Source organism: Artemia franciscana, chromosome 4 (genome assembly GCF_032884065.1).
Source record: "Artemia franciscana chromosome 4, ASM3288406v1, whole genome shotgun sequence".
Classification (NCBI taxonomy): domain Eukaryota; kingdom Metazoa; phylum Arthropoda; class Branchiopoda; order Anostraca; family Artemiidae; genus Artemia; species Artemia franciscana.
In genome coordinates, this window is record NC_088866.1 from 52,225,410 (window position 1) to 52,241,175 (window position 15,766).

At 35.1% G+C, this 15,766-nt stretch overlaps 1 protein-coding gene across 4 annotated transcripts in view; it reads right to left on the bottom strand.

Annotated features, from left to right (window-relative positions):
• Positions 1 to 767: 767 nt before the first annotated feature.
• LOC136026569 (kinesin-2b-like) overlaps positions 768 to 15,766 on the bottom strand; it is a 97,824-nt gene continuing 82,825 nt past the window's right edge. For 3 of the 4 annotated variants that reach the window (XR_010617337.1, XR_010617336.1, XR_010617338.1), the window contains exon 9: positions 819 to 955. Coding sequence is in view for 1 of the 4 variants with exons in the window: in XM_065703267.1 (XP_065559339.1) it covers positions 944 to 955 (12 nt within the window). In the remaining 3 variants the exon portion in view is untranslated. Of the gene's footprint in view, positions 956 to 15,766 lie in introns of all 4 variants that reach the window. The other variant, XM_065703267.1, reaches the window with a different exon arrangement.

The following is a 15,766-nucleotide window of genomic DNA, read 5'->3' on the forward strand; positions in this document are numbered from 1 at the left end:
TTTGGAATCCGTCAGTATGTTATCAATTAGCCAAAAAATTCCCTTCCCTAGTTGCCAAGATACCGATTATTCTTTTCTTGGTCTTACTTGACTGTTACCTTACTGATTACTTGACTTATCACTTGATTGCGTGTTTAAAACAGTAAAATCACATATTAGGAAAAACAAACTCAAACTAGAGGTAAGCCAAATCCAAAACAAACAAAAATTAGCAATAACTTAATTAGCAATATTAATAATAATATTGTTAATAATAAATAATATATATTTATTATATATTAATTACAAATTAAATTATATATAATTAATTAAAATAATAATTAATATAAAAAAAATATATTTTAATTAATTAAAAATAAAATATATTTATTATAAATTATTGTAAATAATAATAATATATATTATCATTGTTTATAATAATAATAAATAATAATATTAATAATAATATAATTAATTATAATAGCAATAATTAATAGGCAATTAATTAGCAATAATTAATTAGCTTAAAAAATAATTTAGCAATAACTTAAAATAAAAAGTACAAATAATAACTTACTGTCCATTGGGGAATCATTCAAAAAATTATCCATAGGATGACTTCCAACATTATTTGGTCCCATCATTGGATTCATTCCACCACCAGGTCCACACACATTAGGCTTAATATCAGGACCACTTGTAGGCTGAGGGCCACTAGACGTATTACCACTTTGACCACTAAGGGTTGCACAATTATTACTACCACTATTTTCACAGTTATTCATTGATTCACCACCGTTTGGTGTACTGGGTTCGTCTTTCACTGTTACGGACGGCACAGTAGTTCCAGCATTAGCAGCTAACGGATCAGGGGTTGGACATTCGGATTTGATATGAGGCTGAGTGCCACCCGACGGCGTAGGAACACCATTGCTGCCATTTTTTCTCTCTTTTTTAGAATCCTTTAACATAGCGTCTGAAAAACAAGGGAGGATTATTTTCGAAGAACCAAGTTGGGCAAACATTTGCTGACTCTTGAAATCTGAAAATCGGCAAAACTGCCTTTTTATAGCAGAAACTGCGTTTTTTACAGTAAAAACTGCAGTTTTACATCTTCCCGTCCAGCAAACACGAACTGATTTTTAATACAAATTTTGTGAAATAGTGGCTTGCTTCCATGGAAAGTAAGCTCTCTTAATCCCTTAAAGAAAATGACTACTAGTGAACAGCCTGTGGTGTTCACCCCTTCAGGGGCAATGGAGGGCCAGCCATTCTGTGCTTTGGTACGCCCTTCCTGTTTACCTTCCCCAGATTTCTCCGTGTACCCAGTTAGAGCTGGGTCGACTCTGGTTGAGCTTACACAATCGCGCCACGGATTCCCGTTTCAAACCAAATAACCAGACACCAAGAACCTTAATCCTTTAAAAAAACTGACTACTAGTGAACCGGCTGTGGTGGTTTAATTCCTTATATTCTGATTTTAATTGCATATCTAAAGACTACTGGCAGTTGATCTCTGTATTTTAATGTCCCCTCCAAATATTTATTTTAAGCAAGAGAATTTTCTTCAGTAAATATATTCACCACCAAAAAAAAAGGTAAAAAGGAAAAAATCAGGCGTTGGAATTTAGCTGCGGTGCTGATCTCCATTTCATGGCCCTTCGGCCAAAAAACCCCCTCATATACATAATAAAAATTTAAAAATATAAAATATTTGTTACGTAAGTTAATTCTTAAGTTACGTATTTTTTTACTAATAAAAAAATTCGTTAAAAATTAAAATTTATAGTTGCCTTTTTGTGTAACCGAAAAATTGCATGGCAACTAGGCCTCCTTCCCCATCCCTTATTTCTCAAAATCGTCTGATCAGAACTAAGAGAAAGCCATTTAGCCAAAAAAGGAATTAAAATGTAAATTTCATTTTAATAATTTATGTGTGGAGAGCCAAAATCAAACATGCATTAATTCAAAAACGTTCAGAAATTACATAAGAAAAATTAGGTTTTCTAACTGAAAGTAAGGAGCGACATTACAACTTAAAACGAACAAAAACTACTCCGTATATGAAATGGGTTGTCCCCTCCGCAATCCCTCGCTCTTTATGCTAAAGCTTTTAATTGTTTTAAAAAGCAGAATTGTGGTAAAGAGTCAAACTTTAGCGTAAAGAGCGAAGGATTGTGGAGGGGACAACCCATTTCATATACGGAGTAATTTCTGCTCGTTTTAAGTTTTAATGTCGCTCCTTACTTTCAGTTAGAAAACCTAGTTTTTTTTAATGTAATTTCTGAACGTTTTTGAATTAATACATGTTTGATTTTGGCTCTAAAAATTATAAAATTTGGAGTGAGAAACCCCTTAAATTAACCCTGTTTAAAGGCTTAGATAAAACACTTCAAAACATTGTTATCTAAACTTGACAAGAGGGTTCGTTTAAATGCCTACATTCCAGTCTTAACTATACCATAAAAGGTAATAATTGTTTTTCAATGCTTGTGATCTAATTATGGAATATAGTAGCTTAAAAAACAGTGAAAAGTTGAATTTTTCTAAGGTAAGCAAGGATTTACACTTTTAATAGTAATATAGGATCAAATTTGACCAAAATATAAGCTGTAATGCACAAAAAGCTGCGTTATATAGAAGAGGGGGAAGGGGTATAGTTAGGTACCTAAAAATAACTTCCCGGGATATACTTTAGCCTGTAGACACATCCCTGAAAGTTTCAATTCACTAGCCCAACAACTTTCCAAGATAGCAAGAAGTCAATGGACTAGAATTTTACCCAACATTTTGCCGTAATTTTCAGTTACTAGTTGCTTTTTCTCTTCCTTTAGTTCTGAAAAATGCAATTCCTGTTATTTGAGTAGAATTTGAGCCATATTAATGGTTTTTTTCAAAATTTAGGAAATGTATGCATATCTTTAAAATATTATAAAATGGATTTGAGCAAGGTTATGAAGCTGAAAACAATTTTATTGTAATTCAATTAAGCAGAAGATCTATTTTGCAAGGTTTCATTTTTATAACACATATTGCTAAAGGTCATAAAAGGTCATGGCCCTCTATAGGTAGAAGGAGTGGAGGTAGTTGCTTCAAAATACCTTCCCATAACATACTTTAGTCTGTAGAGTCGTCCCTGAAAGTTTCATTCTCCTAACCTAAACCCTTTCTGAGATAGCAAGAAGTCAATTAATTAGAATTTTGATTTTGGCTCTGCAGAGAAATAATTAAAAGGAAATTTGCATTTTTTTTTTTTTTTTTTTTTGGCTAAATGACTTTTTCATAATTTTGATCGAATGATTTTGAGAAAAAAGAGCGGGAGAGGAAGCCTAGTTGCCCTCCAATTTTTGGTTAATAAAGAAGGCAACTAGAACTATTAATTTTTTACGAATCTTTTTATTAGTAAGAGATATACGTAACTTATAAACTATCTTACGTAAAGAATATTTTATTCTCATGTTTTTATTACACATATGAGAGGGTTCGCCCCCTCGTCAGTACCTCTCTCTTTACACTAAATCTTAAATTTTGGCCCAATTCATTAAGAATGACCCCTGAATCACAAAAGCCGTAGAATAAATAGTTGACATTACTAAAAATACTTTAGCGTAAACAGTGAGGTATTAGGAGGAGGTGAGCCCCTCATATGGGTAATAATTTCTGTTTGTTTTAAGTTTTAATGCTGCTCCTTACTTCCAGCTGAAAATAGCTGAAATAAATCGAAAGGTTTTTCGACTACGCTGAATAAAATGGCTATCTCAGCATTTTGATCCGTTGACTTTGGGAAAATAATTAGCGTGGGAGGAGGCCTAGGTCCCCTCCAATTTTTTGGTCACTTAAAAAGGGCACTAGAACTTTTCGTTTCCGTTAGAATGAGCCCTCTCGCAACATTCTATACTTATTGAAATTTTGACAAAACAACATTTTACCTTAATTTTCAGTTTCTAGTTGCCTTTTCTCTGCCTTTAGTTCTGAAAATGCAATTCCTGTTATTTGAGTAGAATTTTGAGCCATATTAATGGTTTTTTTTTCAAAATTTAGGAAATGTATTTGCATATCCTCAAAACCTCATAATAGAATGAAATTGAGCAAATTTATGAAGCTGAAAAGAATCTTGGGTAAAATTCTCTTTTCAAAATTTACGAAATGTATTTGCATATCCTCAAAACCTTATAATAAAATGGAATTGAGCAAATTTATGAAGCTGAAAACAATTTTGGGTAAAATTCTAGTTAATTGTCTTCTTCCTATCTCGGAAAGGGTTTAGGTTAGGAAAATGAAACTTTCAGGGATGGGTCTACAGGCTAAAGTATGTCCCGGGAAGGTATTTTAAAGTACCCATCTCCACTCTTTCTCCCTGTAGAGGCCCCTGAAATTTGCCTTCTAGACAGGTTCTATACCTATTGAAATTTTGACAAAACAACATTTGCCGTAATTTTCAGTTACTAGTTGCTTTTTCTCTACCTTTAGTTCTGAAAAATGCGATTCCTGTTATTTGAGTAGAATTTGAGCCATATTAATGGTTTTTTTTTTCAAAATTTAGGAAATACATTTGCATATCTTTAAAAACTTATAAAATGGATTTGAGCAAAGTTATGAAGCTGAAAACAATTTTATTGTAATTCAATTAAGCAGAAGATCTATTTTGCAAGGTTTCATTTTTATAACACACATATTGCTAAAGGTCATAAAAGGTCATGGCCCTCTACATGTAGAAAGAGTGGAGGAAATTGCTTCAAAATACCTTCCCGGGACATACTTTAGTCTGTAGAGTCATCCTTGAAAGTTTCATTCTCCTAACCTAAACCCTTTCTGAGATAGCAAGAAGTCAATTAATTAGAATTTTACCGGTCATCAAAGGTCAGGGCCCTCAAGAGGGAGAAGAAGTGGAGGTAGTTACTTCAAAATACCTTCCCGGGATATACATTAGTCTGTAGATTCATCAATGAAAGTTTTGTTTTCCTAACCTAAACCCTTTTCGAGATAGCAAGAAGTCAATTAACTAGAATTTTACCAAATTCTAGTCAATTGACTTCTTGCTATCTCGGAAAGAGTTTAGGTTAGGAAAATGAAACTTTCAGGGATGGGTCTACAGGCTAAAGTTTGTCCTGGGTAGGTATTTTAAAGTACCCACCTCCACTCCTTCTCCTCTAGAGGGCCCTGAAATTCGCCAACATGACAGGTCTAGGACAACTGGGTCGATACGATCACCCCTGGAAAAAGAAAAAAGAAACAAAAAAAACAAAAAACAAATAAACACGCAACCGTGATCTGGCTTCTGGCAAAAAATACAAAATTCCACATTTTTGTAGATTTGAGCTTGAAACTTCTACAGTATGGTTCTCTGATACGCTGAATCAATGATTCAATGACTTTTAGTGGGTGTTTCCCCTATTTTATAAAATAACACAAATTTTCTCAGGCTCGTAACTTTTGGTGCGTAAGACTAAACTTGATGAAACTTATATATTTAAAATCAGCATCAAAATGCGATTCTTTTGATGTAGCTATTGGTATCAAAATTCCATTTTTTAGAGTTTTGGTTTCTATTGAGCCGGGTCGCCCCTTACTACAGTTCGTTACCACGAACTGTTTGATATACATTTCTTACAAATTAATTAATCATGCCACAGTTCCATTTGCAATTTTTGACCTACTTTCTAACCCTGTTCTCAAAATTGCATATAAATTTATTGAAGCTAGGAAACATAGAACTCCTGTCTTTTTAAAAGAAAATTGATGGATATAAATAGATTTTAATACTCTAAAGTCCTAGGACCTACACTGTTGTCTATAGCCTATATCAACAATTCATTGAAAAGGAAGGACCACATTACTGGGATTTCATCCTTTTTACTTATGTTTAATGGGTTTAAAAGAAAGCTTTTATGGCTAAGTCAGAAGCCCATTAAATGACCGGGTGGTCCTTTAGCCAGGAAGTTCAATAGGAAGCTAGGGGCCAGTCATCCTATGCTTTTGCATGCCCTTCCTGCTTACTGACCCCAGATTTCTCTAGGTAACCTTTTAAGGTTGGGCCAATTCTGGCTCAACATATCCTGTCCCTACTGTTTTTACATGGTTTTTACTTTGGAAAGAGACCAGAAGTGAGATTGAATTTATCATAGCTTGGAGGTTTACCCCTTCAGTCTGTTTAAAGAAAACAGATTCATATTTGAAGCTTTGTTCATTTCAATCTTAGGGGGTGATAAATTAGTTGAGGAAATGCATCATTCCACAATAGCAGTTGTCACTGCTTGAAAAATATTAAATAAAAAAAAACTAGTTTTTTTCACTGAAAGTTAGGAGCGACATTAAAACTTAAAACGAACAGAAATTACTCCGTGTATGAAATAGGTTGTCCCCTCCGCAATCCCTTGCTCTTTACGCTAAAGTTTTTAATTGTTTTAAAAAGTAGAATTGTGGCAAAGAGTCAAACTTTAGCGTAAAGAGCGAGGGATTGCGGAGGGGACAATCTTACTTTGTCGCTTCTTACTTTCAGTTTAAAAAATTAGTTTTTTTTATTTAATTTCTGAACGTTTTTGAATTAACACATGTTTGATTTTGGCTCTCCGTACATAAATTATTGAAATGAAATTAGTATATCAATTTTTTTTGGGCTAAATGGCTTTCTTTTAGTTTTGATCAGACGATTTTGAGCTGCCCTCCAATTTTTCGGCTACTTAAAAAGGCTACTAGAACTTTTAATTTTTAACGAACGTTTTTATTAGTAAAAAATATACGTAACTTAAGAATTAACTTACGTAACAAACTTTTATATTCTTATATTTTTATTATGTGTACAAGGGGGTTTGTACCCTCGTTAATACCTCGCTCTTTACACTAAATCGTAAGTTTTGTCCCAATTCTTTAAGAATGACCCCTGAATCAAAAAGGCCGTAGAATAAATAGTTGAAATTACTAAAAATATTTTAGTATAAAGAGCGAGGTATTTATCTCCTCCAAAATACCTCGCTCTTTATGCTAAAGTATTTTTAGAACCCCTCATATGCGTAATAATCTCTGTTCGTTTTAAATTTCAATGCTATTTCTTACTTTCAATTGAAAAAAAGTTTTCATGTTTATTTGTTCATTGTTTTTTTTATAGTAATGCTAGAAAATCCTGCGCCCTTTTCATTGAATTTTTCATTGATCCTCCCAGATAGCCCTCTCCCATCAACCCCACCCCCAAACCAAAAAAATCCCCCTGAAAACGTCTGTACACTTCCCAATAACCATTACTATATGTAAACACTGGTCAAATTTGTAACTTGCAGCCCCTCCCCCTGGGATTGTGGGGGATTCAGTCATTCCCAAAGACATGGTTATTATGGTTTTCGACTATGCGGAACTAAATGGCAATCTCAAAATTTTAATCCGTTGACTTTTGGAAAAAATTAGCGTGGGAGGGGGCCTAGGTACCCTCAATTATTTGATCACTTAAAAAGGGCACTAGAACTTTTCATTTCCGTAAGATTGAGCCCTCTTGCGACACTCTAAGACCACTTGGTCGATACGATGACCCCTGGGGAAAAGAAAAAAAAACAAACAAACAAATAAACACACACCCGTGATTTGTCTTCTGGCAAAAAATACGAAATTCCACAGTTTTTTAGATAGGAGCTTGAAATTTTTGCTATAGGGTTCTCTGGTATGCCGAATGCGATAGTTTGATTTTCGTTAAGATTCTATGACTTTTGGGGGATGTTTTTTTCCAAAATAAGGCACATTTTCTCAGGCTCGTAACTTTTGATGACAAAGACTAAATTAATTGAAACTTATATATTTAGAATCAGCGTAAAAATTTGATTCTTTTGATATATCTTTTAGCATCAAAATTCCCTTTTTTAGAGTTACGTTTACTATTGAGCTGGGTCGCTCCTTACTACAGTTCGTTACCACGAACTATTTGAAAAAAAAACAACACACATTTTAAATAATCAATACTGCACTGTCGACATTTCTTCTTGGATTCAGCCATGTTTATTAATGAAAACGTTGTCTTACTAAATTTATGGCGGTCCTACTTAACATAATACGACTATTGGAACAGAGAAGGAGCAATGAAATTAATAAAATTAATTATTGCAATGAAATAAACATAGAACCGTGAGGAAGCTGAAGAATCAAAGAGGTTCATGCAAGATCCCAAGCACATTCACCACCAGTCTTATTTCGTCCCTTTGCAAGATTAAAGAAGCGTTGGGGAGGAAACTTATATATTTAGAATCAGTGTAAAAATTTGATTCTTCTGATGTATCTTTTAGCATCAAAATTCCGTTTTTTAGAGTTCTGTTTGCTATTGAGCCGGGTCGCTCCTTACTACAGTTCGTTACCACGAACTGTTTGAAAAGACAATAATTCGGTATTTCGGGGCTTCTGACATTATTACTCCTTTGCGGAAGTTAGGCTCAAAATTGGAAAAAGATTATATTTTTTTCTCTTGGCCCCTTCCACCTCTTAGTTCGTTTATTTTCCCGTTAGTTTTCACCTGTTTTCGCTTTATAGTTGTGTTATCTCTTAGCAGTTCTTTCGTTAGTTGAGTTATGGTTGTGGTATATATGTTTTATCGCTCGTATAGTTGTGTTGTTTTCAGATTATACTCCATAATAGAGAGGCTCCGAACACCCAGCATTCTATATTAAGCTCTAAATTTGACATTTTTTTCTAACGTGACCAGATTCGTACTGCGCCCTGCACCCTTTTCATTGAATTTTTCTTCCCCCATGACATATTTCTCCAAGGAAAGATCCTCCCACATAGCCACCTCCCCTCAACCCTACCCCCAAAACCAAAAACAAATCCCCCTGAAAACGTCTGTACACTTCCCAATAACCATTATTATATGTAAACACTGATCGAAGTTTGTAACTTCCAGCCCCTCCCCCAGAGACTGTGGGGGAGTAAGTCATCCCTAAAGACATAGTTATTATGGTTTTTGACTATGCTGAACAAAATGGCTATCTCAAAATTTTGATCTGTTGACTTTGGGAAAAAAATGAGCGTGGGAGGGGAGGTAGATGCCCCCCAATTTTTTTGGTCACTTAAAAAGGGCACTAGAACTTTTCATTTTCGTTAGAATGAGCCCTCTTGTGACATTCTAGGACCAATTGGTCGATACGAGAACCCCTGGGGAAAAGAAAAAAAAAACAAAAAAAAACAAACAAACAAATAAACACGCACCCATGATTTGTCTTCTGGCAAAAAAATGCAAAATTCCACATTTTTGTAGATAGGAGCTTGAAACTTCTACAGTAAGGTTCTCTGATACGCTGAATCTGATGGTGTCATTTTCGTTAAGATTCTACGACTTTTAGGGGGTGTTTCTCCCTATTTTCCTAAATAAGGCAAATTTTCTCAGGCTCGTAACTTTTGATAGGTAAGACTAAACTTGATGAAATGTATATATTTAAAATCAGCATTAAAATGCAATTCTTTTGATGTAGCTATTGATATCAAAATTCAATTTTTTAGAGTTTTGGTTACTATTGAGCCGGATCGCTCCTTACTATAGTTCGTTACCACGAATTGTTTGATTAAAGCCATTTCTTAAGCAATGTTAAGCATAGTGCGTCTTAAGACCTCGCTCTTCACGCTAAAATTTTTAATACTTTTAAAAAAGCTTCTTATTGTTCTATTTAAATGACGCGTGCTTCTCAGGAGTCGTTCTTTAAGTATTGGGACAAAAAGTCAAACTTAAGCGTAAAGAGCGAGGTATTAAGAAGGGGGCACCCCCTCATATACGTAATAATTCCTGTTCATTTTATGCTTAAATGTTGCTCCTTAACTTCAGTTGGAAAAGTTTTCGTTTAATTTATGATTGTTTTTTAAATAGAGCCGGGAAATCCGGCTCCCTCTCCACGTGTGAAGATCCTCTAGACAATTCAGTCCCGGTGAAAATTTACCCTATTCTTTGTGATGAACTTCGATCAAATCCATAACATGACAGCGATCTTTGATATCTTGAGTGGTAAATACATTTAGAATTTATTTGGAAGATTTTGACAATGAACTTTAAGAACAGGGTGATGGATATGTCCCACTTCAGCTAACTTTGTCCTATTTATTTATAATTAAAAAAAAACAAGTTTTTTGAAACTGAAAATAAGGAGCGACATTAAAACTTAAAACGAACAGAAATTATTCCGTACATGAAAGGAGTTATCGCATCCTCAACACCCCACTCTTTACGCTAAAGTTTTTGTTGTTTTAAAAAGTAGAGTTGTGAGAAAGAGCCAAACTTTAGCGTAGATTGCGGGGCGCGTTGTGGAGGGGACAACCCCTTTCATATACGGCTTTCTCAAAGTTTTGATCGGACCATTTTGAGAAAAAAGGGGTGGGAGAGGGGCTTAGCTGCCCTCCAATTTTATTTTACTTAAAAAGGCTACTAGAACTTTTAATTTTATTTACGAACGTCCTTATTAGTAATAAATATACATAATTTACAAATTAACTTACGTAACGAACTTCTATGTTCGTATATTTTTATTATGTAAATAAGGGGATTTTCCCCCTCGTCAATACCTCCCTCTTTACACTAAAGTTCAAATTTTGTTCCAATTCTTTAAGAATGACCCCTGAATCACAAAGGCTGTTTAATTAGAATAAATAGCTCTTTTAAAATTACTAAAAACACTTTAGCGTAAAGAGTGAGGTATTGGGGAGGGGACTAACCCCTTCGTATACTGAATAATTTCTGTTCGTTGTAAGTTTTAATATTGCTCCTTACTTTCAGTTGAAAAAATTATTTTTTTATTTAATATCTGAATGTTTTCGAATTAATGCAGTTTTTGATTTTGACTCACCGTACATGAATAATTAAAACAAAATTTGCATATAAATTCTGGCTAAATGGCTATATTTATAACTTTTTTATATAAATAAACTATTTGATAAATAGCTTTCTCAAAGTTTCAATCCGACGATTTTGAGAAAAAGGGGTGGCGAAGGGGGCCTAGTTTCCCTCCAATTTTGTTGGGCTACTTAAAAATTATTTGATTTTTCGTTTTAAATAACGCTGGAAATTCCAGCGCCCCCTTCATGGAAATTCTCTTCCCCCATGATAAATTCCTCCATGGGAAGATCATCTCATGTAACCCTCTTCCCCCGACCCCCTACCACCAGAAAAAATCCGCCCTGAAAACGTTAGTATACTTCCAAATAAACAATGATATATGTAAACAAAGGACAAAGTTCATAACTTGCATCCCTTCCCCCGGGGACTGTGGGGGATTGATTCGTCCTCAAAGACATAGTTTTCAGATTTTTCGACTATGCTGAACAAAATGGCTGTCTCAAAATTTTGATCCGGTGATTTTGGGAAAAAATTAGCGTGGGTGGGGGCCTAGTTGCCCTCCAATTTTTTTGGTCACTAAAAAGTGGACTAGAACTTTTAATTTCCGTTAAATCAGCCCTATCGCGACATTCTAGGACTACTTGGTCGATACAATCACCCCTGGTTAAAAAAAAAAACAACCGAAAAACAAATAAGCACGCATCCGTAGTCTATCTTCTGGCCAAAAACACAAGATTCTGCATTTTTGCAGATAGAAGCTTGAAACCTCTACAATAAGGTTCTCTGATACGCTGAATCTGATGGTGTGTTTCTTTTTTATTAAGATTCTATGACTTTTAGGGGGTGTTTCCTTCTTTTTTTGAAAATAAGGCAAATTTTCTCAGGCTAGTAACTTTTGATTGGTAAAGCTAAACTTGATGAAACTTACATATTTTAAATCAGCATGAAAATCCGATTCTTGTGATGTATATATTGGTATCAAAATTCCGTTTTTTAGAGTCTCGGTTACTATGAGCAGGGTCGCTCCTTACTACTGGTCGTTACCAAGAACTGTTTCATTAAGTTATTTATTTTATTTTATTATACTTTTATAGTTTTATATTATTTTTTAATACATATTATATATTTTAATTTATTTTATTTAGGTATTTATCATTTATTTTATCTATTTATTTTACTTTTTATTAAGAACTAAGAAACTATCTACTCATGAAGCGAAAATCATGGAGAATTCGAAAGAAATCTTGGAACGGGTCAGCTTTGTTCTCTACTGTGGCAATATGTCATCAAACATGATAAAATCGCTACATATTAAAAGAATAAAGATGCGGTGTTCCTAACGTGGTCAAAATTCCCTAGATCGAGCTTGTTTACGATAAAAAATATTGGCGAGCTATTCAAATAGCCCGATGCGTGTATGAGAAATTGATACGCATACACCCAAATTTTATCTTCAAAAAATAAAGCTATAAATTAAGCCGACGAGCTCCACCTCCTGAGAATCACTTCTCCACAATTTTCTTATGGAACACTCGCCAGGATCGGGCGTGGACCTCCTTGGCAAGAAAGCTGGGGATCACTCTTCGTTATAGAAAAATTACCACTGAACTCAATCACCCCACTTAATATGTCTTGCATCTTGCTCATTATTGCTCATCGCTGAATATGGATACCCGCTATGTGTTGGTGGTCAAAAAACGCTGCCGGCTCCATTTCTGAAAATCCAGAATAGGACTATGAGGGTAGGCTCAGCCATTACCCATGACTCTTCTTAATCTGTTAATGAAAAGGCTGGTGTAGTGGCGATAGCTGTTTTTTACGCGTGCATGAATTCAACTCCCTATATTTAGCTCTCCTGCCTTGTGCCCACCACCCCAAGTCAGAACGATAAGACCAACACGAAAACACGCAGCTCATCCCAGTCATCTTGAGCTTGGCACGTCAACAGCTGAGAAGCTGAAGAATAGCTTCGTTTTACAATGCTCTTCGATTTGGAACTATATGTCTGGAGATGGTTTGCCTAAAAGTCTGCGTTGATTGCTTCAAAGGATGATTCTACATACATTGATAACCTCGTGATGGGCCGAGATGAAAGAATAGCGGTATGTCAGATACTCTTAAGTGTCTGGTATTGAGAAAAATCATGGATGCAGCGGTAGCTGCAATCAAACAGTTCGTGGTAACGAACTGTAGTAAGGAGCGACCCGGCTCAATAGTAACCAAAACTCTAAAAAATTGAATTTTGATATCAATAGCTACATCAAAAGAATCGCATTTTAATGCTGATTATAAATATATAAGTTTAATCAAGTTTAATCTTACCCATCAAAAGTTACGAGCCTGAGAAAATTTGCCTTATTTAAGAAAATAGGGAGAAACACCCCCTAAAAGTCGTAGGATCGTAACGAAAATGACACCATCAGATTCAGCGTATCAGAGAACCCTACTATAGAAGTTTCAAGCTCCTATCTACAAAAATGTGGAATTTTGTATTTTTTGCCAGAAGACAAATCACGGGTGCGTGTTTATTTGTTTTTTTTTTGTTTTTTTTTTTTTTTCTTTTCCCCAGGGGTCATCGTATCGACCAAGTGGTCCTAGAATGTCGCAAGAGGGCTCATTCTAACGGAAATGAAAAGTTCTAGTGCCCTTTTTAAGTGACCAAAAAAATTGGAGGGCATCTAGGCCCCCTCCCACGCTCATTTTTTTCCCAAAGTCAACGGATCAAAATTTTGAGATAGCCATTTTGTTCAGCATAGTCGAAAACCATAATAACTATGTCTTTGGGGATGACTTACTCCCCCACAATCCCTGGGGGAGGGGCTGCAAGTTACAAACTTTGACCAGTGTTTACATATAGTAATGGTTATTGGGAAGTGTACAAACGTTTTCAGGGGGATTTTATTTTGTTTGGGGGTGGGGCTGAGGAGAGGGGGCTATGTTGGAGGATCTTTCCTTGGAGGAATCTGTCATGAGGGAAGAAAAATTCAATGAAAAGGGCGCAGGGTTCTCTAGCACTACTATAAGAAAACAATGAAAAATAAACATGAAAACGTTTTTTCAAATGAAAGGAAGAAGTAGCATTGAAACCTAAAACGAACAGAGATAATTACGCATATGAGGGGTTCTAAAAATACTTTAGTATAAAGAGCGAGGTATTTAGGAGGAGATAAATACCTTGCTCTTTATGCTAAAGTATTTTTAGTAATTTCAACTATTTATTCTACGGCCTTTCTGATTCAGGGGTCATTCTTAAAGAATTGGGACAAAACTTACGATTTAGTGTAAAGAGCGAGGTATTAACGAGGGTAAAAACCCCCTCGTATACATAATAAAAATATAAGGTTATGAAAGTTTGTTATGTAAGTTAATTCTTAAGCTACGTGTATTTCTTACTAATAAAAACGTTCATTAAAAATTAAAAGTTCTAGTTGCCATTTTAAGTGACCGAAAAATTGGAGGGCAACTAGGCCTCCTTCTCCACCCCTTGTTTCTCAAAATCGTCTGATCAAAACTAAGAGAAAGCCATTTAGCCAAAAAAAGAATTAATATACAAGTTTCATTTTAATAATTTATGTGCGGAGAGCCAAAACCAAACATGCATTAATTCAAAAACGTTCAGAAATTAAATAAAAAAAACTAATTTTTTTAGCTGAAAGTAAGGAGCGACATTAAAACTTAAAACGAACAGAAATTACTCCGTATATGAAATGGGTTGTCCCCTCCGCAATCCCTCGCTCTTTACGCTAAAGTTTGACTCTTTGCCACAATTCTACTTTTTAAAACAATTAAAAACTTTAGCGTAAAGAGCGTGGGACTGCGGAGGGGACAACCCATTTCATATACGGAGTAATTTCTGTTCGTTTTAAGTTTTAATGTCGCTCCTTACTTTCAGCTAAAAAAATTAGTTTTTTTTATTTAATCTAGTAAAGAACGAACCACAGCCCATAGTAACCAATTGTTAAAAACCACGTTTAGAGAAAAGCTACCTAGCGAAAAAAATTGCCATCTGACACTGATTCTGGAATGGTAACTATTATTTCGGTTCGTCCTAAAAGTAAAAGTTTATTGCGAAAAGAAATCTATGGTGCTTTCGAAAAAAATTCTGAAACCCAATGAAAATGGCGTAAGATCAGAATGCAAAGTGTATCATTGGAATCAGCATGGTCAAAAACCATTTAGAGGGAAATCCCCTCCCCCTCCTTGAACAACAAGGAAATTTTATTATTGAACAACAAGGAAATTTTATTATTGATCATTTTTTTTTGCAGGGCTAGGGTGGAAAGGAGCATCATAAAGAGATGTGTAGTTGGTCATTCCAACGAAATTTAAATTTGCTAGTGCCCTTTTTAAGTGACTAAAATATTTGAGGGCAACTAGCCCACTCCCTAAAGGCCTCCTCTCCCTAAAGTCATCCAATCAATATTTCGAGTTAGCCATTTTGCTCAAAATAGTTCCAAGGTCCATTATCTATGGTTTTGGTTGTTACATGAACATAATCCCTGGGGAAAGGGCTGTACGCTGTATCGGTATCGGACGTATTGATATCATGAGTATCGGTATGGGCGTATTGGTATCGTCTGTATCTTCGACAGATTTTTGGTACCTCATGTAAAAGATATTGCTCATATATACGTCCTTCCTATATATTCCACCATCAGCAATTTCCAAATGGTACTAAAAACGGCACTTTTGTTGCCTTGTCTCAAAGGAAAACCTGGGGCTACTGGGCTACTAGAAATTTTTAGAATGACGATTATTGGCTCATTTGAAACCTATTGCTCATATCTACGTGCTTTTTATCAATTCTACCATCCGTAAGTGTGACAAAGGACTAAAAATAGGGGCATAATTTCGTCAAAATCCTGCGGTGGGGGGGGGGGGGGGTTGGCAAAGGTGAACAAAATTTTCCCAGATCAAGTGAATGTCAGTGAGAAATGAAAAATAAGCCTTATAGCACCATAAATGCAAAGAATCAGAGGCAACGCTGTAGGGTTG